General features: G+C 41.3%; 1 protein-coding gene across 1 annotated transcript in view; it reads left to right on the top strand.

Annotated features, from left to right (window-relative positions):
* Nucleotides 1-27966, top strand: part of LOC126416344 (centromere/kinetochore protein zw10 homolog) — a 186028-nt gene that overhangs the window by 55286 nt on the left and 102776 nt on the right. The window contains exon 5 of the mRNA XM_050084021.1: nucleotides 11611-11717. Coding sequence (XP_049939978.1) covers nucleotides 11611-11717 — 107 coding nt within the window. The remainder of the gene's footprint in view (nucleotides 1-11610; nucleotides 11718-27966) is intronic.

Raw genomic sequence — 27966 nt, 5'->3', positions numbered from 1 at the left:
TAACGTATTGCGAATACATAGAAAGAAGGATCCTTTATTGTATGATTATATGATAGCGGAACAAACAGTGGTAGCAGTTACTTCCGTAAAATATCTGGGAGTATGCGTGCGGAACGATTTGAAGTGAAGTGGAATGATCATATAAAAGTAATTGTTGGTAAGGCGGTTACCAGGTTGAGATTCATTGGGAGAGTGCTTAGAAAATGTAGTCCATCAACAAAGGAGGTGGCTTACAAAACACTCGTTCAACCTATACTTGAGAATTGCTCATCAGTGTGGGATCCGTACCAGGTCGGGTTGACGGAGGAGATAAAGAAGATCCAAAGAAGAGCGGTGTGTTTCGTCACAGGGTTATTTGGTAAGCGTGACAGCGTTACGAGATGTTTAGCAAACTCAAGTGGCAGACTCTGCAAGAGAGGCGCTCCGCATCGTGGTGTAGCTTGCTGTCCAGGTTTCGAGAGGGTGCGTTTCTGGATGAGGTATCGAATATATTGCTTCCCCCTTCTTATACCTCCCGAGGAGATCACGAATGTAAAATTAGAGGATTCGAGCGTGCACGGAGGCTTTCCGGCAGTTGTTCTTCCCGCGAACCATATGCAACTGGAACAGGAAAGGGAGGTAATGACAGTGGCACATAAAGTGCCCTCCGCCACACACCGTTGGGTGGCTTGCGGAGTCTAAATGTAGATGTAGATGTAGACATTACAGTGAACTACCTGATCCTATCATGAAATACATAAGCAACATTTGGAGGCAAGATTAACTGGTAGTAAATTTGAAAAGAGTTAGGAAAAGGCATGGTTTCATTCAGTGAATATTCTGATTTTATTCCAGTCCTTGATATTTAAAGTTGTCATGTCTGCATATGCAGCTGAGTCGTTTTATGAGGGACGATCAAAAATTTTCCATTCGTGGGCATTGCTGCAGCATATATGCAATCCAGTGTGACTGGTGTGGTTATATAAGCACTGGCATGCAGGCAAGGTGCTAGTGTGGCCTTTGAATGGACATTTTTTGATTGCCCCTTATTCGATGATGTTAACCGCTTAAAGAGCCTCGGCATACCTGAGGTGTGAGCAGCATGTCTGTTTATCAAATGGAGGGTTCCAGTTCAATTTCTGGTAGCGCTAGGGGCTATTCTTTGATGAGAGAATGGGAGTGGGTCACATTTGGCTTCATGAGATCTATAGTGGAACTACTAAAGTACAAAGCTTCCCAAAGACAGGATTTCATGGGCTGTCCAGCTGGGCCATGTCAGTACATCATGTCCTCAGACAGTTGTAATTCCTCTGATTTCTTAATGGTGGAGATTTAAGAATGTGATGTGTGGGGCCCAATTTTTGTTTCATAATTGGATTGTAGGAAAAGGATGTGAAGGAAAACTTAGGTGAAAATGTACTAGAGAAAGGAATGAAAGAGGAAGTCACCTGGTAGAGTTTTGCACAGAGCATAATTTAACCGTTGCTAACACTTGGTTTCAGAATCATAAAAGAAGTTTGTGTATGTGGAAGAGAGCTGAAGATTGGAGGGTTTCAGATTGATTATATAACGATTAGACAGATATTTAGGAACCAGATTTTAAATTGTAAGACATTCTCTGGGTTAGATGTGGACTCTGCCCACAATTTATTGGTTATGAACTGTAGATTAAAACTGAAGAAATAGGGAAAAGGTCAGAAGTTAAGGAGATGGGGTCTGGATAAGTTGAAAGAACCAGAGGTCGAGAGCTTCAGAGGAAGCTTCAGGCAAGAGTTGGCTAGAACAGGGAAAAGGAATACAATAGAAGATGAATGGGTAGCTTTAAGAGATGCAATAGTGAAAGCAGCAGAGGATCCAGTAGGTAAAAAGGCAAGGACTATTAAGAATCCCTGGATAACACAAGAGATATTGAATTTAGTTCTTGAAAGGAGAAAATTTAAAAATGCAGCAAAAGAAACAGGTGAAAGATAATACAAACATCTAAAAAAATGAGATTGACATGACCTGCAAAATTGCTGAACAAAAACGGCTAGAAGACAAGTGTAAGGATTTAGGAGCATATTTCACTAGAGGCAAGATAGACACTGCCTACAGGGAAGTTAAAGAGGCTTTTGGGGAAAAGAGAAGCAGCTGTATGAATATTGAGAGCCCTGATGGTAAACCAGTCCTAAGCAAGGAAGGGAAAGCTGAAAGGTGGAAGGAGCATACAGAGGATCTGTACAATGTGACAAAGCTCTGAAGGATCTCAAGTCGAAAGAAGGTCCCAGGAGTAGACGACATTCTGTCGGAACTACTGATAGTGTTGGGAGAGCCACCCTTGACAAAACACTTCTATCTGGTGTGCGAGACGTATGAGACAGGCAAAATACCCCCAGGCTTCAAGAAGAATGTGGTAATTCCAATTCCAAAGAAAGCAGTTGCTGACAAGTGTGAAAATGACTGAACTATAAATTTAATAAGTCATGATTGCCAGATACTAACACAAATTCTGAACCGAAAAATCGGTAAACTGGTAGAAGCAGACCTCAGGGAAGATTAGTTTGGATTCTGTAGAAATGTAGGAACACGTGAGGCAATACTGAACCTGTGATGCTTCTTAGAAGATAGGTTAAGGAAAGGCAAAACTACATTTGTAGCATTTGTAGACTTAAAGAAAGCTTTTGATAATGTTGACTGGAATACTTTCTTTGACATTATGAAGGTATGAGGTGTAAAATAGAGGAAGCAAAAGTCTATTTACAACTTGTACAGAAACCAGACGGCAGTAATGAGAGTCGAGGGACATGAAAGGGAACCAGTGGTTGAGAAGGGAGTGAGCTAGGGTTGTAGCCTATCCCCAATGTTATTCAGTCTGTACATTGAACAAGAAGTAAAGGAAAGTGAAGAAAAATTTGGAGTGGGAATTAAAGTTTAGGGAGAGGAAATAAAAACTTTGAGGTTTGCTGATGACATTGTAATTCTGTCAAAGACAGCAAAGGACTTGGAGAGCAGTTGAACGGATGATCATTGCCTTGAGAGGAGGATATAAGATGAACATCAACAAAAGCAAAACAAGGATAATGGTTGTTGTTGTTGTTGTTGTTGTTGTTGTTGTCTTCAGTCCTGAGACTGGTTTGATGCAGCTCTCCATGCCACTCTATCCTGTGCTGCTTCTTCATCTCCCAGTACCTACTGCAACCTACATCCTTCTGAATCTGCTTAGTGTATTCATCTCTTGGTCTCCCTCTACGATTTATACCCTCCACGCTGCCCTCCAATGCTAAATTTGTGATCCCTTGATGCCTCAAAACATGTCCTACCAACCGATCCCTTCTTCTAGTCAAGTTGTGCCACAAACTTGTCTTCTCCCCAATCCTATTCAATACCTCCTCATTAGTTACGTGATCTACCCACCTTATCTTCAGCATTCTTCTGTAGCACCACATTTCGAAAGCTTCTAGTCTCTTCTTGTCCAAACTGGTTATCATCCATGTTTCACTTCCATACATGGCTACATTCCATACAAATACTTTCAGAAACGACTTCCTGACACTTAAATCTATACCCGATGTTAACAAATTTCTCTTCTTCAGGAACGATTTCCTTGCCATTGCCAGTCTACATTTTATATCCTCTCTACTTCGACCATCATCAGTTATTTTACTCCCTAAATAGCAAAACTCCTTTACTACTTTAAGTGTCTCATTTCCTAATCTAATCCCCTCAGCATCACCCGATTTAATTTGACTGCATTCCATTATCCTCGTTTTGCTTTTGTTGATGTTCATCTTATATCCTCCTTTCAAGACACTGTCCATTCCGTTCAACTGCTCTTCCAAGTCCTTTGCTGTCTCTGACAGAATTACAATGTCATCGGCGAACCTCAAAGTTTTTACTTCTTCTCCATGAATTTTAATACCTACTCCGAATTTTTCTTTTGTTTCCTTTACTGCTTGCTCAATATACAGATTGAATAACATCGGGGAGAGGCTACAACCCTGTCTCACTCCTTTCCCAACCACTGCTTCCCTTTCATGCCCCTCGACTCTTATAACTGCCATCTGGTTTCTGTACAAATTGTAAATAGCCTTTCGCTCCCTGTATTTCACCCCTGCCACCTTCATAATTTGAAAGAGAGTATTCCAGTTAACGTTGTCAAAAGCTTTCTCTAAGTCTACAAATGCTAGAAAGGATAATGGTATGACACTTAAAGTAGTAGATGTGTTTTGTCGTTTGGGCAAATGGAAGAAAAGCATTTCTGAAAAGGAGAAATTTGTCCACTTTGAACTATGATTTCTCTAAAAGAATTGTCTGGAGTGTAGCCATGTACAGAAATTAACCATGGATGATGAGCTGTTTAGACAAAAAGAGAATAGAAGCTTTCAGAAGTGGAGCTACAGAGGAATGTTGAAGATTAGATGGGTAGATCACGTAACTAACAAAGAGGTACTTAATAAAATTGGTAGCCAACAAATTTGTGGCACAGTTTGAGCAAAAGAGGAGACTGGTTGATAGGACACAATATGAGACATCAAGGGATCACCAGTTCAGTATTTGAGGGAAGTGTGCGGATGATAAAATTCATAGAGGGAGACAAAGAGATGAATACAGTAAGCAGATTCAGAAAGCTGTAGGTTGCAGTAGTGATTCAGAGATGAAGAGGCACACACAGGATAGAGCAGTGTGGAGAGGTGCATCAAACAAGGCTTCAGACTGAAAGCAACATCAGCAATGACATAGTTGATTAAATGACCAATAGATATATAATGTTCGACAATAGCTGTTTTGCTGGCCTGCAGGGACAAACCACTGGTGCTCCATAATATTCTCATAATAGGTGCATATGGTTTGCCCTGTATAAGATTTGCAGGACTTTGTGAAACCTTGTCAATGTTTTTTACAGAACACCAGGTCATCTTTGATCCCAGACATGCTCAATTTTGCGCTGGAGGACAAGAAGTACATTAACCTTGTGTTTTCTTAGTACTCTACTTATTTTCATAGCAACGTTTCCAGTATATGGCAGGTAAAATGTCACTTTGAAGTCCCCATCCTGTTCCCTGTTCTGCCATATATTGTTTATATGTCTGCAACATACCTAGTATCTGATGAGATGAATATCAATTTTCTAGGAAGGCAGTCTGTATATGTACCAATTCTGACTGCAGGGCCCACTGCCTGTGATGGATAGTGGCAACTGCTAGCTTGTAAATACAGTCTGTGAGTGGGCTTATTTTATTTTATAAAATTTTGAGTCTCATAGAGACTGCTCAAACCATAAAGTCAAACTAGAAATGTATATATATATTACCAGAATATTGTGGGTTGTAAAATGATTGAGTCAAGTGATCGCTCCTCAAAATATTTTGTAAAACTTTTGGTCACTAGGGGAGACAAAGGGCCCCACACACGACACTATCACATCATTCAAAGGACTCATTAAGTAAAAAATATGTTTCGGAGAGACTGTGCTCAAACTTTGGTGTTTTATCATTCTCTAACCTGTTACTGATCAGATGTAGTGAGCCCACCAAAGGTATTATTGTAATAGGTGGGACAGCATCAGAACTACCAAATAATTCTATACTTTTCAGTTAAGTGACTTAAATCTGACGAAAAAATTAGTAGAATGGCATATGTGCTGCAGATACTTGCCTACAATGCGACTGAATAAATATGTCAATCATTTGACCAAACCATAAAGGGACACTCCAACATTATCAATCACAGTAGGTCATAGAGGTAAACATTTCTTGTAGACTTAAGCATATACTGCAAGTGAACCGTGTTATCACAATATTATGTCATCTCAGTCTTTTGATAGCCTCCTTTGGCAGAGAGCTGACTGTCAAAAGCCCTGAAGTTTTCCTCATTATGTTTCTTACTGATCCTGCAGTACACTGTGTCAGGTGAAAAATGTTGATCTTGTGGAATCAGCATGGCATTGTTACATTTATCTGCTTTTAATACTATACTTGCCATACCTGGTTGTAAGTTGCGGAGACTACTCTCTCTATTGGCCATACATTACTCTTCTGTGGTATAGCTCTTCTTATCACCGGATAAGGCAACCAAGAAACTTCCTCTGCAGCATCGGGTGTAAAAGGGTGAATGGCATTGGTGCTGCAGCTTACAAAGTTCACTACTCGTGGTGAAACAGATGCAGGATAAAAATTAAGACCTCTTACCTGCTCTGACACAGTTGTGACATACATCAATTTTTGTGTCAAATATGAAAATATATCATCAAACACCAACTTCCAGTGGCATCTGTGTCACAGATCTATTAAACTTTGCGATCTGTCTCATCAGATCAGTGAGCGTCCAGTTCACCTTGCTTGTAAATCACACCCATACATCAAACTTTTGGGACTGAATCATGAAGGAATCAGTGACAATGTGACCATCTGAGGAGGATAAATTGTGCTGGTGGTTTCCAGCTGGACACCACATGGAATCCTGTAATTGGGACACTTCATGCTCTGAATAGTCGACATCTTTCTGTGATTGTACAAAATGAAGATGATTGATCAATACTGAAATGGTCAGTGTTCACCGTAGAGGGTGCTCAAAGAGATGTGCAGACTTGTAGGAGAAGAGCATGCACTCCAGTATCACCTGCATACCAACTTCAGAACACGTCATGCACGTGCCAGAGGGGTCTTAATTATTAAAATTCAGTGTTACCTTCCCCATCATACAAATGAAGATAGCCAGAAGACATGGCACCAGAATATTGTGGCAGGAATTACTTTCATGCATACCTTCAAGTGATGACATTTTTATTGTTACTGTGCAGAAGTGCTGTAACAAGTACGTATGAGAAGACAGCATGCAGAATGGGGTTTGGGGAAGGCATTGGTGCTCAGTTCCTATTTGAGCTAAAAACAGGGGGTAAAAAGTTTTTGGTTTAGTCTGGACCAGCAGCCATTTGTATAGCTATTTGAACATCTATCTCGCTGTAGCCATGTTACAGTACATTAAGCAAGATTAGAATGATGAACGAGGGCTGGCATCCAGGCAAATTGTACAAAATGATTAATTCCTTTTGCGAAATATTTTAATTCAGATGAAATTAATGCCACCCTTTTTATGTACACTGTTCAGATTTTATGTGCAAAAACAATCACCCTCATTTGGATGTCATGTCATCCTTAAATAACTCTGGACTGGTTCAAATTTGGTCCAGTGATATATTGGGTCGTGGTCTAAGATAGATGTTAACAGTTTGAATAAAATCTTTCTTTGTTTGGATTTTACAGACAAAAAACATGTTTTTCTGGGAGGTTTTTGAAGTGTACAACTTCTATACTTCAATTTATGAATCACTTGAAACTTTGCACGAAAGTAGGTAAATAGACAGAGTCAAACGGCTTATTTCTGTCCATTAATCTTTATCTTGTTTTAAAGTCAAGCTAAATGTAGCATGTAAAATTTGTCTTACACGAATTGAATGTGCAGGAATGACTTAAACTGAACCATATAAATAAAAAATGCATTCTGATGCAAAATTGAAAACTCACTTTTAAAAATCTAGCTTCATTCATTTTTTATGTGCAGGAAACATGTTTTTTGTAAGATTTTTATATGTGCCACGTCTATGTTTCAGACTTGTTTAAATTGGTTCAAATTTTGTAAGAAAGTAGACAAACATGTGTAATTAAGGTCCATCCTGTTGTTTTTTGAAAGCTTTATCTGCTGTCACAATGTTGTTGTTGTCGTGATCTTCAGCCCTGAGACTGGTTTGATGCAGCTCTCCACGCTACTCTATCCTGTGCCTACTGCAGTACCTACTGCAGCCTACATCCTTCTGAATCAACTTAGTGTATTCATCTCTTGGTCTCCCTCTACGATTTTTACCCTCCACTACTAAATTGGTGATCCCTTGATGCCTCAGAACATGTCCTACCAACCGATTCCTTCTTCTAGTCAAGTTTTGCCACAAACTTCTCTTCTTCCCAATCCTATTCAATACCTCCTCATTAGTTATGTGATCTACCCATCTAATCTTCAGCATTCTTCTGTAGCACCACATTTCGAAAGCTTCTATTCTCTTCTTGTCCAACCTAGTTATTGTCCACGTTTCACTTCCATACATGGCTACGCTCCATTCAGACACTTTCAGAAGCGACTTCCTGACACTTACATCTCTACTTGATGTTAACAAATTTCTCTTATTCAGAAACACTTTCCTTGCCATTGCCAGTCTACATCCTCTCTACTTCGACCATCATCAGTTATTTTGCTCCCCAAATAGCAAAACTCCTTTACTATTTAAGTGTGTCATTTCCTAATCTAATTCCCTCAGCATCACCCGACTTAATTCGACTACATTCCATTATCCTCGTTTTGCTTTTGTTGATGTTCATCTTATATCCTCATTTCACGACAGTGTCCATTCCGTTCAACTGCTCTTCCAAGTCCTTTGCTGTCTCTGACAGAATTACAATGTCATTGGCGAACCTCAGAGTTTTTATTTCTTCTCCATGGATTTTAATTCCTACTCGGAACTTTTCTTTTGTTTCCTTTACTGCTTGTTCAATATACAGATTGAATAACATCGGGGAAAGGCTACAACCCTGTCTCACTCCCTTCCCAACCACTGCTTCCCTTTCATGCCCCTCGACTCTTATAACTGCCATCTGGTTTCTGTACAAATTGTAAATAGCCTTTCGCTCCCTGTATTTTACCCACGCCATCTTCATAATTTGAAAGAGGGTATTCCAGTCAACATTGTCAAAAGCTTTCTCTAAGTCTACAAATGCTAGAAACGTAGGTTTACCTTTCCTTAATCTAGCTTCTAAGATAAGTCGTAGGGTCAGTATTGCCTCACGTGTTCCAATATTTCTACGGAATCCAATCTGATCTTCCACGAGATCGGCTTCTACCAGTTTTTCCATTCGTCTGTAAAGAATTTGTGTTAGTATTTTGCATCCGTGATTTATTAAACTGATAGTTCGGTAATTTTCACATCTGTCAACACCTGCTTTCCTTGGGATTGCAATTATTATATTCTTCTTGAAGTCTGAGGGAATTTTGCCTGTCTCATACATCTTGCTCAGCATATGGTAGAGTTTTGTCAGGACTGGCTCTCCCAAGGCTGTCACTAGTTCTAATGGAATGTTGTCTACTCCCGGGGCCTTGTTTCGACTTAGGTCATTCAGTGCTCTGTCAAACTCTTCAAGCAGTATCATATCTCCCATTTCATCTTCATCTACATCTACATACTCTTCCATTTCCATAATATTGTCCTCAAGAACATCGCCCCTGTATAGACCCTCTACATACTCGTTCCACCTTTCTGGTTTCCCTTCTTTGCTTAGAACTGGGTTTCCATTTGAGCTCTTGATATTCAGACAAGTGGTTCTCTTTTCTCCAAAGGTCTCTCTAATTTTCCTGTAGGCAGTATCTATCTTACCCCTAGTGAGATAAGCCTCTACATCCTTACATTTGTCCTCTACCCATCCCTGCTTAGCCATTTTGCACTTCTTATCGATCTCATTTTTGAGACTTTTATTCCTTTTTGCCTGGTTCATTTTTTGCATTTTTATATTTTCTCCTTTCATCAATTAAATTCAATGTTTCTTCTGTTACCCCGGGATTTCTACCAGCCCTCGTCATTTTACCTACTTGATCCTCTGCTGCCTTCACTATTTCATCTCTCAAAGCTACTCATTCTTCTTCTACTATATTTCTTTCCCCCGTTCTTGCCAATTGTTCCCTTATGCTCTCCCTGAACCTCTGTATTAAGCATTTATAGTTATTTTTTATATGTTTGCATATACAGTCTCATGCATATCTGAATTAAAAATTCCTTCTCATCCAGTCCAGTAAGTCTTGCCTGACCCGCGATTCTGTGTGACTTTCCCAACATCTACCCCTTTTCCTAGACACCTCCAGTCCTTTTCCTTCACCCTTCTTCCTTCTCATCCAACCCTTTTGCCTGAAGGACCCACTGGCTCCAAAATTTGCCTAATTATAACCTCCTTTCATGTGTGCATTCTGCCGCCTCTCGGTGAGTAGATTTTTTTTCTCTCTGCAATTATATTATTCTGTTATGAATTAAATTTGTGTAACTGTAAAACAAAAAAATTAAGGGAAAAAATAAAAAATTAAAAAAGTTTAAAAAATTAAGAAATATGAAACAAAATAACAAAATTATAGAAATAATAAAAAATAAGAAATAAAACAGAACAGCATGGAATGTCAGATCCCATAACCTGATGCTACTGATTTGCATGTCTTTCCGCAAAGTGAGAGATGGCTTTAGCCCTACAGTGCGCTCGATTGCTGTATAACATCCACTATATATTTTTGGATACTTAAATCCAGAAGAAGACAGTCTTAGGGAAACATTTGCTAAAATATATACCATTGGTAGTTATCCAGTGTGGCGCAATACAAATGGAAATTACAAAATTGTGTACATAATTTTTGCATATGAAGAAAATTCCCCTAAACTGTAATAATTCGGTAATTATTTTACTTCATATATAAAGGGAGGCAGACAACACCAACAAATACTATGGTCCTATACAGTTCCTCTCTGTAGTTACCACTAATTGCTTAACAAATTCATTAGATTTTAAGTAGGTAAAGGAACAAGTTGGTATTAGAAGTGGTTGCTCCACAAGAGACTATGTAAAAGTTGTGTACAAAATTATAGAACTGAGCAGTGACTATGAATTATCATTAGCAGTGTTGGGCAAGGAGACATCTTATCAGCAAAACTGTTCTCAAAAGCCGTAGAGGAAATTTTCAGGTCCCAAAACTGGGAAATGGAGGAAAGAATATATATTTGATGGAACTCATCTGAACTAATTACATTTTGCCAATGACAGTGTAGTATCTGCATTTAGTACAGATATACTCAAGCAATTAATTGGGAGTTTTCAAAGTACACCTGACAATCAATTGTTATAGGACTAAAATAGTATACCTGAAAACATTGAAAAGACAATAGTAGAAGCTAACAATAAAGCCAAAGCATCAGTTTCTGGTTTTTTGTGATTAGGGCAGTTGAGGAAAAGAAACAGGAGAGTAAAGTGTGGATGTGTATAACTGAAAAGTGTAGTGCATGGAAAGGAACTTTCTTTGTGGCTTCAGAAGGTACCGGTCTAATCTGTATAAGCTAATTAAACTCCTCTCCAAGAGGAATTGCTGCACAAGTGGCCTTTTATGATGGTATAATGTGCATCATTGTGTAAATCGTAGCATGAATGCATTTCTTTTTATTACTCTGACAGTGTTCATCACTAATACTCACTGTATAGACACTACTGATCCACCTGTTTCAAAAACAAAATCACCCCTCCAGACAGTCAGTGATCAGGGAGAAGACTAGTCACTAGTACTCACTGTATAGACACTACTGATCCATCTGTTTCAAAAACAAATCACCCCTCAGGACAGCGAGTGATTAGGGAGATGACTAGTATTAAGTTTGGTGTGTTTATAAAGGACTACAAAAGAAAAGTGACACAATGCGAGTATTTAGGAAGTATTTTTGGCTCTGTCATCTTTTTTTCCATACATTTTCTCTATTTGCATTATTTTTTGTTATTTTTAGTACCTCAAAAATGAATCAAAAGATTTGATACAAAAGAAATTAGTGTTTTGTTTGAAGCTTACTTTTATTTTACTGTATTTCAGGTCCCATCTCAGACTCTTCATATTGATAGTGTCAACACTGCGATGGATTTACTGCCAGATTTCAAATTGAGCAAGTATTCATTTCAATTCCCACAGTGCAAGATAAGGTAAAAGAAAATTCTTAAAACAGTGCATTAAAAGAAAACCTGTTAACTAAAATGCTATACACTTTCAGTTGTACTCAAGAGCACTTTGTTCAGGAATACGAAATATATGTGGACAATATTGTATCTAATTAATACCACCTTCCATCTTCGGATGTCTCTCTGAAGAATAGTCACTCACTTGCTGAAGCCTGTGCTGGATGACACGGGATTTTCTATCTTTAGTGATTGTGATGTCTGTATGATTTTAAAATTTAGCTTTCTTTCCTTAATTTAAATATTTTTGAAAGAATGAATTCAATGACATTTACCTTTGGTTCATAGACAGATATTTGTGATGTATTATTCAGCTACTTCTCATTCCTTCTGGTCGTTTATTCATTAATTTAGTGATTCAGAAATTAACGAGACCATTAAATGCTTTGTACCTTTGGGTGCAGTCTTACTATTTATGTGGAATACACCAGTTTGAGTTTTGTAGTCTGTGTGGAATATATCAGTTTGAGTTTTGTAGTCTGTATGAACAATGGACCTTGCCGTTGGTGGGGAGGCTTGCGTGCCTCAACGACACAGGTTGCCGTACCGTAGGAGCAACCACAACGGAGGGGTATCTGTTGAGAGGCCAGACAAACGTGTGGTTCCTGAAGAGGGGCAGCAGCCTTTTCAGTAGTTGCAGGGGCAACAGTCTGGATGATTGACTGATCTGGCCCTAAAACACTAACCAAAACGGCCTTGCTGTTGTGGTACTGCGAATGGCTGAAAGCAAGGGGAAACTACAGCCGTAACTTTTCCCGAGGGCATGCAGCTTTACTGTATGGTTAAATGATGATGGCGTCCTCTTGGGTAAAATATTCCGGAGGTAAAATAGTCCCCCATTCGGATCTCCGGGCGACGACTACTCAAGAAGATGTCATTATCAGGAGAAAGAAAACTGGCTTTCTACGGATCGGAGTGTGGAATGTCAGATCCCTTAATCGGGCAGGTAGGTTAGAAAGTTTAAAAAGGGAAATGGATAGGTTAAAGTTAGATATAGTGGGAATTAGTGAAGTTCGGTGGCTACTACAAACAGCGTACTGAACGCATTATTGTGTCCAAGATAGTCATGAAGACCACACCTACTACAGTAGCACAAGTTTATATGCCAACTAGCTCTGCAGATGACGAAGAAATTGAAGAAATGTATGATGAAATAAAAGAAATTATTCAGGTAGTGAAGGGAGACGAAAATTTAATAGTCATGGGTGACTGGAATTTGACAGTAGGAAAAGGAAGAGAAGGAAACATAGTAAGTGAATATGGATTGGGGCTAAGAAATGAAAGAGGAAGCCGCCTGGTTGAATTTTGCACAGAGCATAACTTAATCATAGCTAACACTTGGTTCAAGAATCATGAAAGAAGGTTGTATACATGGTAGAACCCTGGAGATACTGACAGGTTTCCGATAGATTATATAATGGTAAGACAGAGATTTAGGAACCAGGTTTAAAATTGTGAGAAATTTCCGGGGCCAGATGTGGACTCTGACCACAATCTATTGGTTATGAACTGTAGATTAAAACTAAAGAAACAGCAAAAAGGTGGGAATTTAAGGAGATGGGACCTGGATAAATTGAAAGAACCAGAGGTTGTACAGAGTTTCAGGGAGAGCATAAGGGAACAATTGGCAAGAACGGGGGACTGAAATATAGTAGAAGAAGAATGAGTAGCTTTGAGAGATGAAATAGTGAAGGCAGCAGAGGATCAAGTAGGTAAAATGACGAGGGCTGGTAGAAATCCCGGGGTAACAGAAGAAACATTGAATTTAATTGATGAAAGGAGAAAATATAAAAATGCAAAAAATGAATCAGGCAAAAAGGAATAAAAGTCTCAAAAATGAGATCGACAGGAAGTGCAAAATGGCTAAGCAGGGATGGGTAGAGGACAAATGTAAGGATGTAGAGGCTTATCTCACTAGGGGTAAGATAGATACTGCCTACAGGAAAATTAGAGAGACCTTTGGAGAAAAGAGAACCACTTGTCTGAATATCAAGAGCTCAAATGGAAACCCAGTTCTAAGCAGAGAAGGGAAACCAGAAAGATGGAACGAGTATGTAGAGGCTCTATACAGGGGCGATGTTCTTGAGGACAATATTATGGAAATGGAAGAGTATGTAGTTGTAGATGAAGATGAAATGGGAGATATGATACTGCTTGAAGAGTTTGACAGAGCACTGAATGACCTAAGTTGAAACAAGGCCCCGGGAGTAGACAACATTCCATTAGAACTAGTGACAGCCTTGGGAGAGCCAGTCCTAACAAAACTCTACCATATGCTGAGCAAGATGTATGAGACAGGCAAAATTTCCTCAGACTTCAAGAAGAATATAATAATTGCAATCCCAAAGAAAGCAGGTGTTGACAGATGTGAAAATTACCGAACTATCAGTTTAATAAGCCACGGATGCAAAATACTAACACGAATTCTTTACAGACGAATGGAAAAACTGGTAGAAGCTGATCTCGTGGAAGATCAGATTGGATTCCGTAGAAATGTTGGAACACGTGGGGCAATACTGACCCTACGACTTATCTTAGAAGAAAGATTAAGGAAAGGCACACCTATGTTTCAAGCATTTGTAGACTTAGAGAAAGCTTTTGACAATGTTGACTGGAATACTCTCTTTCAAATTATGAAGATGGCGTGGGTAAAATACAGGGAGCGAAAGGCTATTTACAATTTGTACAGAAACCAGATGGCAGTTATAAGAGTCGAGGGGCACGAAAGGGAAGTAGTGGTTGGGAGAGGAGTTAGACAGGTTTGTAGCCTCTCCCCGATGCTATTCAATCTGTCTATTGAGCAAGCACTAAAGGAAAAAAAAAGAAAAGTTCGGAATAGGTATTAAAATCCACAGAGAAGAAATAAAAACTTTGAGGTTCGCCAGTGACATTGTAATTCTGTCAGAGACAGCAAAGGACTTGGAAGAGCAGTTGAACGGAATGGACAGTGTCTTGAAAGGAGGATATAAGATGAACATCGACAAAAGCAAAACGAGGATAATGGAATGTAGTCGAATTAAGTCGGGTGATGCTGAGGGAATTAGATTAGGAAATGACACACTTAAATAGTAAAGGAGTTTTGCTATTTGGGGAGCAAAATAACTGATGATGGTCGAAGTAGAGAGGATGTAGACTGGCAATGGCAAGGAAAGTGTTTCTGAAGAAGAGAAATTTGTTAACATCGAGTATAGATGTAAGTGTCGGGAAGTCATTTCTGAAAGTGTTTGTATGGAGCGTAGCCATGTATGGAAGTGAAACATGGACGATAACTAGGTTGGACAAGAAGAGAATAGAAGCTTTCGAAATGTGGTGCTACAGAAGAATGCTGAAGATTAGATGGATAGATCATATAACTAATGAGGAGGTATTGAATAGGATTGGGGAGAAGAGAAGTTTGTGGCAAAACTTGACTAGAAGAAGGAATCGGTTGGTAGGACATGTTCTGAGGCATCAAGGGATCACCAATTTAGTAGTGGAGGGCAGCGTGGAGGGTAAAAATCGTAGAGGGAGACCAAGAGATGAATACACTAAGTTGATTCAGAAGGATGTAGGCTGCAGAAGGTACTGCAGTAGGCACGGGATAGAGTAGCATGGAGAGCTGCATCAAACCAGTCTCAGGACTGAAGACCACAAGAACAAACAATGAGAAAATCCTTTAAGAAACAACAGTGTGTGGATGGCATGTAACAGGGAAAAATAACTGAAACAGATGGGCAAGTGTGAATACATAACCACACTTTCATGCTTACTGGATGAATAAAATGCTGATGGAAAGGGATAGTTTTCCTTGTGGTCAGTAGTCACACGCAGTGAATGATCTCCCTGTTTTCTGTATTATAGTATGAAAAGTGAAAATGAGAGGTCTATGCATTGGTGTGACACTGCCACACACAATGCCATAAAATGAATTTGTTCACAGGAGCACAAAACAGAGGTCTCAGTTGTCATGTCTGCCCTATATCAATAGTAAAAGTGCCCTTTATCTCATAATATTCAGTTATTTCCTTTATCTAATATTGTTAAGGCTCATTTTTGCGTGATAAGTACCTTATTGATTTTTGTTGCTGCGAGCCACAAAGTATTCAACAGAAAGTAAAATGCGGACACAATAGTCTAGATTTTTCCTTGTGGCTCAGTAATTTGAGAGATATTTCTAAATTTGAAGAGGACCAGCTCTTGAGTTTTAATTGGTTCATTAACACTCATTTAGTTTTTAATTATTAGCACAGCAAATAGTTTTACTCATGGTGGTTAATTTAGTGTGTGTGACTGTTAAACTTTCTAAATATTAAATTACTAGGAACTTGCATGAAATTTCACCATTAACAGAAAGTTACAAACATTGTTGCTACTCAAAGCATTTTGTAGTCCTAACAGGTTTGCCGTAACATAATTTCCCAGGAATGTCTTTAAAAATGCTTTATCATCCATCTCCAAGGACTGTCTTTCATTTCTGCACCTTGCCTTGGCCTCAGTTTCCAAAATGCGATAAAACAATTTTTTGAAAATTGAAATGTTGATTAATACTGCATTGGTTCAAAGTGATAGTCGTTTACTTCCAATAAAGCTTATTTCTTACTTCAAAAATTAGTAAAATAACCCTCATCTCCTTTGATTTATATATTGGTAAAAGCTGCAAGTAGTCTTGATCCCAGACTTATGACTCAAATCCCAATTGCTTCCAATAACTGACCAGATAAACTTCTTTTAATACCTGTGGAAGAGAACTGACTTTGTGATTCCTTAGCTGATATAATAATTTGCAAGCTGCATAATCTTATAACTTGACCGTGGGCTGATGCCCTGGGAATCTATAATTGTATAGGCAAATGACGTTATCATTGTTGTGATAACTTCTGGGTTAAAAATTATTTGTGCTTCATGTTTGCAGTTAAGTAAATCAGGACTTTTCGTTAATGCTGAGTGAGTGCATGTTTGAGAATGTGAAAGAAGAATCAGTTGTCATGTATCATCAAGTCTATGATGCTATCATGCTACAGATAATGTAGCACGACAAAATCTCATCTAACAACTGTTAGAAATGTATGTTCTTACCAAATTCAAGATATGGAGCAGTGTCTTCAAAATAGTCTGCAGCAACACACGAGGTATGGAAAAAGAGAAGGCTACTAGTCTACAACTACATCTACATCGATACTCCACAAGCCACTGAACAGTGCATGGAGGAGGGTACTCAGTACCACTGCTAGTCATTTCCTCTCCTGGGCCCCTCGCAAATAGAGTGAGGGAAAAACCTGCTGTGTTCTCTTATTTAAGAAGTCTTTGTGCCACCCTCATATCTGTGAACCTATGCCATATGCTTGTACTTTCATTAGCAGCCTGCAGTAGGGCACCGTGAAAATGCTTTCTGGAAATCAAGAAATACGAAATCTGCCTGTTGCCCTTCACCCGTAGTTTGCAGTGTATCATGCCCTTCACCCGTAGTTTGCAGTGTATCATGTGCGAGGTGGGCAAGCTGAGTGTTACATGAGCAATACTTTCTAAAACCAAGCTGATTGGTGGACATAAGCTTCTTGGTCTCAAGAAAGTTTATTATATTCAAACTGAGCAGTGTTCAAGGATTCTGCAGCATGGAGAAGTTAGTGATATTGGTCTCTAATTTTGCAGGTGTGTTCTTTTACCCTCCAGACATACTGGAGTCACCTGTGCTTTTCTCCAATCACTTGGGACTTTGTGCTGGATGAGAGATTCAAGATAAATGCAAGTTGGGTAAAGAGCCAATGCCATAGATTACTCTTTGTAAAATCCAACTAGGATTCCATCCGGACCTGGTGATTTACTTACTTTCAAACCTTTCAGTTGTTTCTCTGCGCCAGGAATGCTTATTTTTACGTTGTCTGTACAGGAGTCTGTCCAATTGTCAAATGACAGCATGTTTGTAGGATTGTCCTATGTGAAAGATTTCTTGAATATGAAATTTAAACCTTTGGCTTTCATTTTGTTATCTTAAACAGTCACATCAGATTGGTCAACAAGGGACTGGATGGAAGCCTCTGACCCACTTAGCGATTTTACTCGAGACAAGAGTTTTCTCTTGTTCTCTACCAGGTCTTTTGCTAAGGTGAGATGGTTATAGTAGGCTTCATGCATAGATATTTTCACAGATGCACAAATCTCTACTAACCTTCGCTTGTCATCATTTGTGTGTTGCATTTTGAACCGAGAGTGCAGCAGCCTCTGCTTTCTCAGCAACTGCCGAATTTCATTATTAAATCACAGTGGGTCTTTCTAATCCTTTATTCACTTACTAGGCACATTTATCCAGACCATGATTTACAATCTGCTTAAACTTTTCCCATAATTCCTCTACACCATTTTACTGGAACTAAGTCATGCCGATTCACTGTTTAAGTGTGATACTAATAACTGCTTATCTGCTGTATGTAGAAGAAGCACTCTCCTAGCCTTCTTGACTGATTTATAAACTTTTGTAATCACAGTTGATATAACGACATCATGATTGCTAAATCCCGTTTCTATACTAACATTGTTGATAAGGTCCAGCCTTTTTGTAGCTACAAGGTCTAAGATATTTCCACTGCATTTGGGCAGCCAAGCTACCTGCTCAAGATGGCGAAAACATGTTTGAAAGTATTTCGCATGGCTGTCTGTATGTACCCTCCGTAATGAATCCATAGACATTGCAGTCTATACCTGGTAGTCGTCTCCAAGTAATACTGCATGATCTGGGTAGTTAAACACTGTTGACTGTAGACTTCCTTTGATTGACTGTAGAACTATCAAAGTAGAATCGGGTGCCCGGTAAAAACATCTAACAATTCACTTAGTTCCACCTACACCTGTTGTACACAACCAGGTATCTTCATTGTCATACTCAACTTCTACCGCTGTAGAGACAATGTTTTTGTCAACTGCAATGAACACTCCCCTTCCTATAGCCTCTAATCTGTCTTTCCAATACATGTTCCACAACTCACTAAATATTTCAGAGTTTCCTAATTCAGGTTTAAGCCAGCTCTCGGTCCCAAGAATAATTAGAGTGCAAGAACTTTCCTGGAGGGCAGTAAATTTGGGAACTTTATTACAAATACTCTGACAGTTTACTGATAAAATTATGACAGTCGCAGTGTCTATATTCTGAACACCGTTTGACTTCTCTTGTCACATATCGCCTGGCAAGTTTTCATCAGAGCACCTCAAACTATTGCCTGGCCTTAAAAAATCCTCGTGTGCTCTCCACTCCCCGAGAAGGTACTTCCTTTGTGCAGTGCACCCCTGACCTATCAAGGGGAGTCCTACAAACCCCACAAAATAAAGTAACAAACCCCACAAAATAAAGCAGATCTAGTAATCTGCAGCCAAGACCATCCCAGAGTTGAAGAAACCATTGGTTGAGACCCTCCACTTAGCTTCAAACCTAAGGCCCCCATCAATTCTGGGAACAATGCTGCAAATTGCAAGCTCTGCTTGCACCCCATGCACGAGGCCAGTAGCCCTTAATCTCCACATCATGGATGAGGCTGCTGTTAGACATACCATGTGCACAATGGCTTTCTATCCAGCCCTGAAGGCTATCTGCCTAAAGGACTCCATAACTCTCCTAACTTTGGAGCTCACAGTAACCAGTAGACCCCTCCCCCTGTGTTTGAGGTATTAACAACATTTGTATGGATTTCTAAATGAACTGACCATAATCCTTTAACACACTGTCATCAGACCATTAAATAAATAGAGCTACTGTAATTCAGCCAAACATTAACACAATAATGACTGACCTTTGACTAGAAATACTAAAGACAACCGTAGATGTATTATAAAATACCTTTTCATAAGAATTGATACAGTAATCTAATTTCACATGTGTTGTCTAATATATTTTACCCTTTCGTGTGCCCAGTTAGCTGCAGATTTTAGTCACCAAAGATTTATTTTCTACTGCTTCAAATCTCCTATTTCTTCCTGGATTTCTTCTGCCTTTTTGGGGAATTTGTTAAAACTCTGGTAAGTTTCACATTTAACTCTTCCACTTATAGACAATTTCAGTACAGAAATGGGGATTAGTGATCATGATGTCATTATGGCAACTGTGATTATGAAAGCTAATAAATCAGTAAAGAAGGCTAGGAGAGTGTCTGCTAGATACACAGCAGATAAGCAGTTACCAACATCTCATTTAGACAGTGACTTGGCATCACTTAGTTCCAGTAAGATGGATGTACGTGTAGAGGAATTATGAGCAAAGTTCACACAGATTGTAAATCATGGTCTTTAGAGTTATGTGCCTAGTAAGTGGATCAAGGATGCAAAAGACCCACCATGTTTTAATAACGAAGTTTGGCAGATGCTGAGGAAGAAGACATTGTTGCACTCTTGGTTCAAAAGGGAACACATAAATGATGATAAGTGAAAGTTAGTAGAGATTTGTGCATCTGTGAAAAGATCTATGCGCGAAGTGTACAGTAACTACCAAAGTAAGGTATCCACCACAGGGGGTCAAGAAAAGTATGCAAAGAGCTCTAAGTTTATTTTTGTCAAGATAACACAATGTTCCTTTGTTAAAGACAGTTGAAAACAGTCACAAGCAAAATAAATGTTCTTGTTTTAACACAGACAGTGCTTGAGGCAGAAGGCACATCACTGGTGAATAAACAAAGAGTTTTAAACTGAAGTCTTTGCATGCTAGGTGCCAAAATGAAGTCTTGAAGGTGCCTGTCTGTCAGAGTTCATAACAATAAATTTACTAAGTTTGGTGAAGCCAGCTATAAGGATGAACCCAGAATTATTACAAATCTGCTGATCACTCACCACCTAGGTTCCATATCTTCTTCCTGAAAGGTCACATTGTAGGTTGCGGGATGAGAAGACTGGCATGGGCAGCAATGATGGCATAGCGATGGTTCTGGAGTGAGCTCTTGAAGGATGAAATGTTACTGCATTCGGCACCTAGCCCCAGTGCTCAGGTACTGAGTACCAGCTGAAGTACAGCTCCAGGCCTGGTATACAGCTTGTTCTACTTCCTGCCATGTGGCCAAAAGAAGGTCCATGGGGCCAGTGTACTCTGACAGCACTTTGTCTGCTGTCTGGTGGCCATGTGGAGTGTGGTAGCCTTCTTGGGTCATCTGCTAAGAAACCGACTGCTCAAGTAACTTGGACGTACTATACGTTGCTGACAGAGTAGGTGTAAGCCCACGATAGAGCAAATCTTCCACACCCCACCCACACCCCTTGGCTTCCTGGCTGGGGAGGAAAGACTGTAGTCCCATGCACTGTCCTTGGGTTGCATCGGTTGCCCAACAACTGTGGATGTAACTGGGAAGGTGAGGTACACCTTCATGGGCATCAGAGCTGGCTGTGCTGGTGGTCAGATAACTCCTCTGAAGGAGCCATTGTTGGGTGCAGTTGACTAGTGCAGGCATTGTTCGGAAGAGGAGGCTGAGAAGGTCCAACCCCTGGAACAAAAGAGGAAGGTAAACTCATGTGCTCAAAAAGTGGAATGTGGTGAGACCACAACTAGTTAATATGTTTATGACAAACGGTACTGTCTGGAAACTTTACTTCCACTGCAGTGTGGTCCAGAAGTCGAGAAATGTTAGCTGGGTGCCATTGTTGACAGTCTTCAGAAAATACAAAGGTCCACACTGGATTGAGGATAGAAAACCTGTGGCGGATGGACTTCAAAGTGTATGAGGGGGCTGTAATTGGAAGAAGTGTTGAGAGTTGAGAGCTGTGAGGATGGCCATGAAGTTTTTTGCATCCTGAAGTGTGGAGTAGTAAGATGTTGGATGTGTTGGTCATTCGAGAAACTTGAGGAAAACCATAACCCACATCTATGACTTCCACCAGGAGTGCTCCCTGCTGCCGTTGGATAAGCAGCTGCAGCAGCAAGTCGTATACTCCTAGCTCACTCATTTGTTACATAGTTTAATTCTTAATTTCTTTGCGTGTTTTTGGTACTTGCATTGTTTAATTCATAAATTTCGGGCATATTATAGTATTTGAGAGTTGTAGCATCGCGTTTTAGTACCTGAATAGTGTAAATTCGCGTAGTCGTTTGTCTTCTGTTTTTGTTTTGAACGGCCAGTGTCGGTTGGTCACAGTCAGTGTGCTCCCTGCCGCCGTTGGATAAGCAGCTGCAGCAGCAAGTCGTATACTCCTAGCTCACTCATTTGTTACATAGTTTAATTCTTAATTTCTTTGCGTGTTTTTGGTACTTGCATTGTTTAAGTCATAAATTTCGGCCGTATTATAGTATTTGAGAGTGTAGCATCGCGTTTTAGTACCTGAATAGTGTAAATTCGCGTAGTCTCCTTCCGCCGCCGAGCAGTATCAGCAGTGCGCAAGTAGCAGCATTACTGCATTTACTAGGCAATCTTGTATTTTAATAACCGTTTAAATTTTGTCAATTTGTTTGCGCTCTCTGTAGATTAGTTCAGACGTTCTTTGCAAAACAGTTTTTAGCATGGATAGGGACTGCAACTGCTGTGTTCGGATGCAGGCTGAGTTGGCATCCCTTCGCTCCCAGCTTCAGGAAGTGTTGGCTTCGGTCACACAGCTTGAGGCTGTTGCCAATGGGCATCACTGTGGGGGTCCGGATGGGGGTTTGTCGGAGACGGCCAGCTCGTCCCACGCATCCCCTGATTGGACGACGACTGTGGTTGCCCGGGATACTGCCCGCATTGAGGCTGATCCCTCACCTGTGGTAGAGTGGAAGATCGTCTCAAGGTGTGGCAGGGGGCGAAAGACATTCCGGAGGGCTGAACGGAAGGCCTCTCCAGTTTGTCTGACGAACTGGTTTCAGGCTCTGTCTCAGGCTGATACTGATCTTCGGCCTGACATGGCTGCTTGTCCTGTTCCAGAGGTTGCCCCTCAGTCTGCAAGATCCGGGCAGTCGCAGAGGGTGGGCTTACTGGTAGTTGGGAGCTCCAACGTCAGGTGCGTAATGGGGCCCCTTAGGGAAATGGCAGCAAGAGAGGGGAAGAAAACCAATGTGCACTCCGTGTGCATACCGGGGGGAGTCATTCCAGATGTGGAAAGGGTCCTTCCGGATGCCATGAAGGGTACAGGGTGCACCCATCTGCAGGTGGTCGCTCATGTCGGCACCAATGATGTGTGTCGCTATGGATCGGAGAAAATCCTCTCTGGCTTCCGGCGGCTATCTGATTTGGTGAAGACTGCCAGTCTCGCTAGCGGGATGAAAGCAGAGCTCACCATCTGCAGCATCGTTGACAGGACTGACTGCGGACCTTTGGTACAGAGCCGAGTGGAGGGTCTGAATCAGAGGCTGAGACAGTTCTGCGACCGTGTGGGCTGCAGATTCCTCGACTTGCGCCATAGGGTGGTGGGGTTTCGGGTTCCGCTGGATAGGTCAGGAGTCCACTACACGCAACAAGCGGCTACACGGGTAGCAGGGGTTGTGTGGCATGGGCTGGGCAGTTTTTTAGGTTAGATGGCCTTGGGCAAGTACAGAAAGGGCAACAGCCTCAACGGGTGCGGGGCAAAGTCAGGACATGCGGGGACCAAGCAGCAATCGGTATTGTAATTGTCAACTGTCGAAGCTGTGTTGGTAAAGTACCAGAACTTCAAGCGCTGATAGAAAGCACCGAAGCTGAAATCGTTATAGGTACAGAAAGCTGGCTTAAGCCAGAGATAAATTCTGCCGAAATTTTTACAAAGGTACAGACGGTGTTTAGAAAGGATAGATTGCATGCAACCGGTGGTGGAGTGTTCGTCGCTGTTAGTAGTAGTTTATCCTGTAGTGAAGTAGAAGTGGATAGTTCCTGTGAATTATTATGGGTGGAGGTTACACTCAACAACCGAACTAGGTTAATAATTGGCTCCTTTTACCGACCTCCCGACTCAGCAGCATTAGTGGCAGAACAACTGAGAGAAAATTTGGAATACATTTCACATAAATTTTCTCAGCATGTTATAGTCTTAGGTGGAGATTTCAATTTACCAGATATAGACTGGGACACTCAGATGTTTAGGACGGGTGGTAGGGACAGAGCATCGAGTGACATTATACTGAGTGCACTATCCGAAAATTACCTCGAGCAATTAAACAGAGAACCGACTCGTGGAGATAACATCTTGGACCTACTGATAACAAACAGACCCGAACTTTTCGACGCTGTATGTACAGAACAGGGAATCAGTGATCATAAGGCCGTTGCAGCATCCCTGAATATGGAAGTTAATAGGAATATAAAAAAAAGGGAGGAAGGTTTATCTGTTTAGCAAGAGTAGTAGAAGGCAGATTTCAGACTACCTAACAGATCAAAACGAAAATTTCTGTTCCGACACTGACAATGTTGAGTGTTTATGGAAAAAGTTCAAGGCAATCGTAAAATGCGTTTTAGACAGGTACGTGCCGAGTAAAACTGTGAGGGACGGGAAAAACCCACCGTGGTACAACAACAAAGTTAGGAAACTACTGCGAAAGCAAAGAGAGCTCCACTCCAAGTTTAAACACAGCCAAAACCTCTCAGACAAACAGAAGCTAAACGATGTCAAAGTTAGTGTAAGGAGGGCTATGCGTGAAGCGTTCAGTGAATTCGAAAGTAAAATTCTGTGTACCGACTTGACAGAAAATCGTAGGAAGTTCTGGTCTTACGCTAAATCAGTAAGTGGCTCGAAACAGCATATCCAGACACTACAGGATGATGATGGCATTGAAACGGAGGATGACACGCGTAAAGCTGAAATACTAAACACCTTTTTCCAAAGCTGTTTCACAGAGGAAGACCGCACTGCAGTTCCTTCTCTAAATCCTCGCACAAACAAAAAAATGGCTGACATCAAAATAAGTGTCCAAGGAATAGAAAAGCAACTGGAATCACTCAATAGAGGAAAGTCCACTGGACCTGATGGGATACCAATTCGATTCTACACAGAGTACGCGAAAGAACTTGCCCCCCTTCTAACAGCCGTGTACCGCAAGTCTCTAGAGGAACGGAGGGTTCCAAATGATTGGAAAAGAGCACAGATAGTCCCAGTCTTCAAGAAGGGTCGTCGAGCAGATGCGCAAAACTATAGACCTATATCTCTGACGTCGATCTGTTGTAGAATTTTAGAACATGTTTTTTGCTCGAGTATCATGTCGTTTTTGGAAACGCAGAATCTACTATGTAGGAATCAACATGGATTCCGGAAACAGCGATCGTGTGAGACCCAACTCGCTTTATTTGTTCATGAGACCCAGAAAATATTAGATACAGGCTCCCAGGTAGATGCTATTTTTCTTGACTTCCGGAAGGCGTTCGATGCAGTTCTGCACTGTCACCTCATAAACAAAGTAAGAGCCTACGGAATATCAGACCAGCTGTGTGGCTGGATTGAAGAGTTTTTAGCAAACAGAACACATCATGTTGTTATCAATGGAGAGACGTCTACAGACGTTAAAGTAACCTCTGGCGTGCCACAGGGGAGTGTTATGGGACCATTGCTTTTCACAATATATATAAATGACCTAGTAGATAGTGTCGGAAGTTCCATGCAGCATTTCGTGGATGATGCTGTAGTATACAGAGAAGTTGCAGCATTAGAAAATTGTAGCGAAATGCAGGAAGATCTGCAGCGGATAGGCACTTGGTGCAGGGAGTGGCAACTGACCCTTAACATAGACAAATGTAATGTATTGCGAATACATAGAAAGAAGGATCCTTTATTGTATGATTATATGATAGCGGAACAAACACTGGTAGCAGTTACTTCTGTAAAATATCTGGGAGTAGGCATGCGGAACGATTTGAAGTGGAATGATCATATAGGATTAGTTGTTGGTAAGGCGGGTACCAGGTTGAGATTCATTGGGAGAGTGCTTAGAAAATGTAGTCCATCAACAAAGGAGGTGGCTTACAAAACACTCGTTCGACCTATACTTGAGTATTGCTCATCAGTGTGGGATCCGTACCAGATCGGTTTGACGGAGGAGATAGAGAAGATCCAAAGAAGAGCGGCGCGTTTCGTCACAGGGTTATTTGGTAACTGTGATAGCGTTACGGAGATGTTTAATAAACTCAAGTGGCAGACTCTGCAAGAGAGGCGCTCTGCATCGCGGTGTAGCTTGCTCGCCAGGTTTCGAGAGGGTGTGTTTCTGGATGAGGTATCGAATATATTGCTTCCCCCTACTTATACCTCCCGAGGAGATCACGAATGTAAAATTAGAGAGATTAGAGCGCGCACGGAGGCTTTCAGACAGTCGTTCTTCCTGCGAACCATACGCGACTGGAACAGGAAAGGGAGGTAACGACAGTGGCACATAAAGTGCCCTCCGCCACACACCGTTGGGTGGCTTGCGGAGTATAAATGTAGATGTAGATGTAGAGTGTCTCAAGAATAGCCGAGCAAAGGCCAGATGTAGTAGCCTGGGCCAAGATATTGGCAAGGAAAGAAGAAACGTGGCGGAGCAGCTTTCTTGCTGTGGCAGGTAGAGCAGACCTCAACCATGCAGGTGATAGCAGCATACATTCACCTCCAAGACACATGTTGGTGGGCTAAATGCTGTGTGAGGACCAGTGTTTTGACGTGTAGTAAGGAATAGGTATGTTGTCGGAGAGCAGTCATGATGATGACCTTGATGTGGCTGTCGTCCCCCTGGATCAAGAGCACCCTGTTGAGTGTGGAAATCTCTTGATAGTGATTCCAGTACACCTGGACCTGCGGATGTGGAAGGCGCTGATGGTCTCGGGAGTCAATTGTATAATGCCAGGTGAAGAATCTCATGGAGCACTGGGTGCTTGGCTGTGAGATGTGTGACGAGCTTGGTGTTGAATGGCAGGCTGGCCACTGCATCTTTGGCATCTCATCCAGATGGAGGCAGACCTCTGGATCGGCAAGGATGGACACTTTCCAAGAGACCAACATGAGAGGAGATCAGCATTAGCATGATGACATGAAGGATGGAATTGAATGTCATTGTTGGCACTAGACAGAAACAGGGCCCAACACCAAAGGCAGCACACTGTCGGTGTTGGAAGAGCAGCATACTCCTTTAAAAGGTGGAATAAGGGCCTGTGGTCAGTTAAAAGGATGAAGTGATGGCTATATACACAGTGGTGATAATTTTTGACGCCAAATATACTGGCCAGAGCTTCCTTCTCAATTTTGCTGTAATTGCATTGGACTGCAGCAGAGTCTTTGACACAGACACTATGGGACATTTAACACCATTGATGATACAGGATATGATGTCCCCCACCTCGGAGTCAGGGGCATCTGCTGCCAAGTGAAGAGGTTTGGCGGGGTCATAGACTGTCAAACAGGTAGGCTGGAGGAGGGTCCATTTCAAAGTGTGAAGTACCATCCAATGGATATTTTTGCAGCAGAGGTAATGTGAGGGTTCAGCTATGGCTGCAGCATGTAGAATAAATTTACGATAACACTTGAGTTGCCCAATCACTGATCTCAGCTGGCTGGTGTGTGTGTGTGTGTGTGTGTGTGTGTGTGTGTGTGTGTGTGTGTGTGGAGAGGGGGGGGGGGGAGGGGGGAGGTTAGTAGGAAGGTGTTATGTAGTCTCCAGCCTCCATATACTGTGGGTTAGAGTGAATGGCTGAGGAACTGAAAAGGTGGCCTAAACATTCAAACTGGGGAGTGATACAACAACTCTTACCTTGAGAAATGCTGCACAGAAGTTGTTGGCCAGACCCCGGGTGTCGTTGCAGGCCACCAAAATGTCATCCAAGTAATTTGCCATGCCCGGGACCTGACGTGTAAGGCGCTTCAGGTACCACTGAAAAATTGCCAGTGCTCTGGCGATGCTGAAAAGAAGCCATGATAATTGGAAGAGACTGAACAGGTTGTTGATAACCAAAAAATAAGGGGCTCTGCATCTTGCAAAGGAGATACAAATCCCTTACATTGATGCTGGTAAACATCTTGCCACTGGAGTGGCAGGCAAGGACCTCCTCCACCCTAGGAAGAGGATAAGCAGTGGTAACTGACGAGACATTGATGGTGGACTTGAAATTGCTGCAGATTCACAGTGCCCCATTAGGCTTCTCAGCGATGACTGTGGTGGAGGCCCACTGGCTTTTGAGTACCAGAGATAGAATGCCTTCATCCTGGAGCCGCTGGAGCTCCTGTTGAAGCTTGTCACATGTAGTGAATAGACATTCCTGAATTTATGTCATTTTGGTATTGCTGGTGGTAGGAGGGCAACTTGCATCTCAAAATCGTTGAACCCTGGGGCGTGGTCAGAGAAGACTGAACTAAAGTTTGATAAAGCTTCAAGGGG

This window comes from Schistocerca serialis, chromosome 8 (assembly GCF_023864345.2).
Source record: "Schistocerca serialis cubense isolate TAMUIC-IGC-003099 chromosome 8, iqSchSeri2.2, whole genome shotgun sequence".
Taxonomy (NCBI): Eukaryota; Metazoa; Arthropoda; class Insecta; order Orthoptera; family Acrididae; genus Schistocerca; species Schistocerca serialis.
The sequence above is the reverse complement of the archived record's forward strand: the minus strand, read 5'-3'. Positions and strand labels throughout refer to the sequence as shown.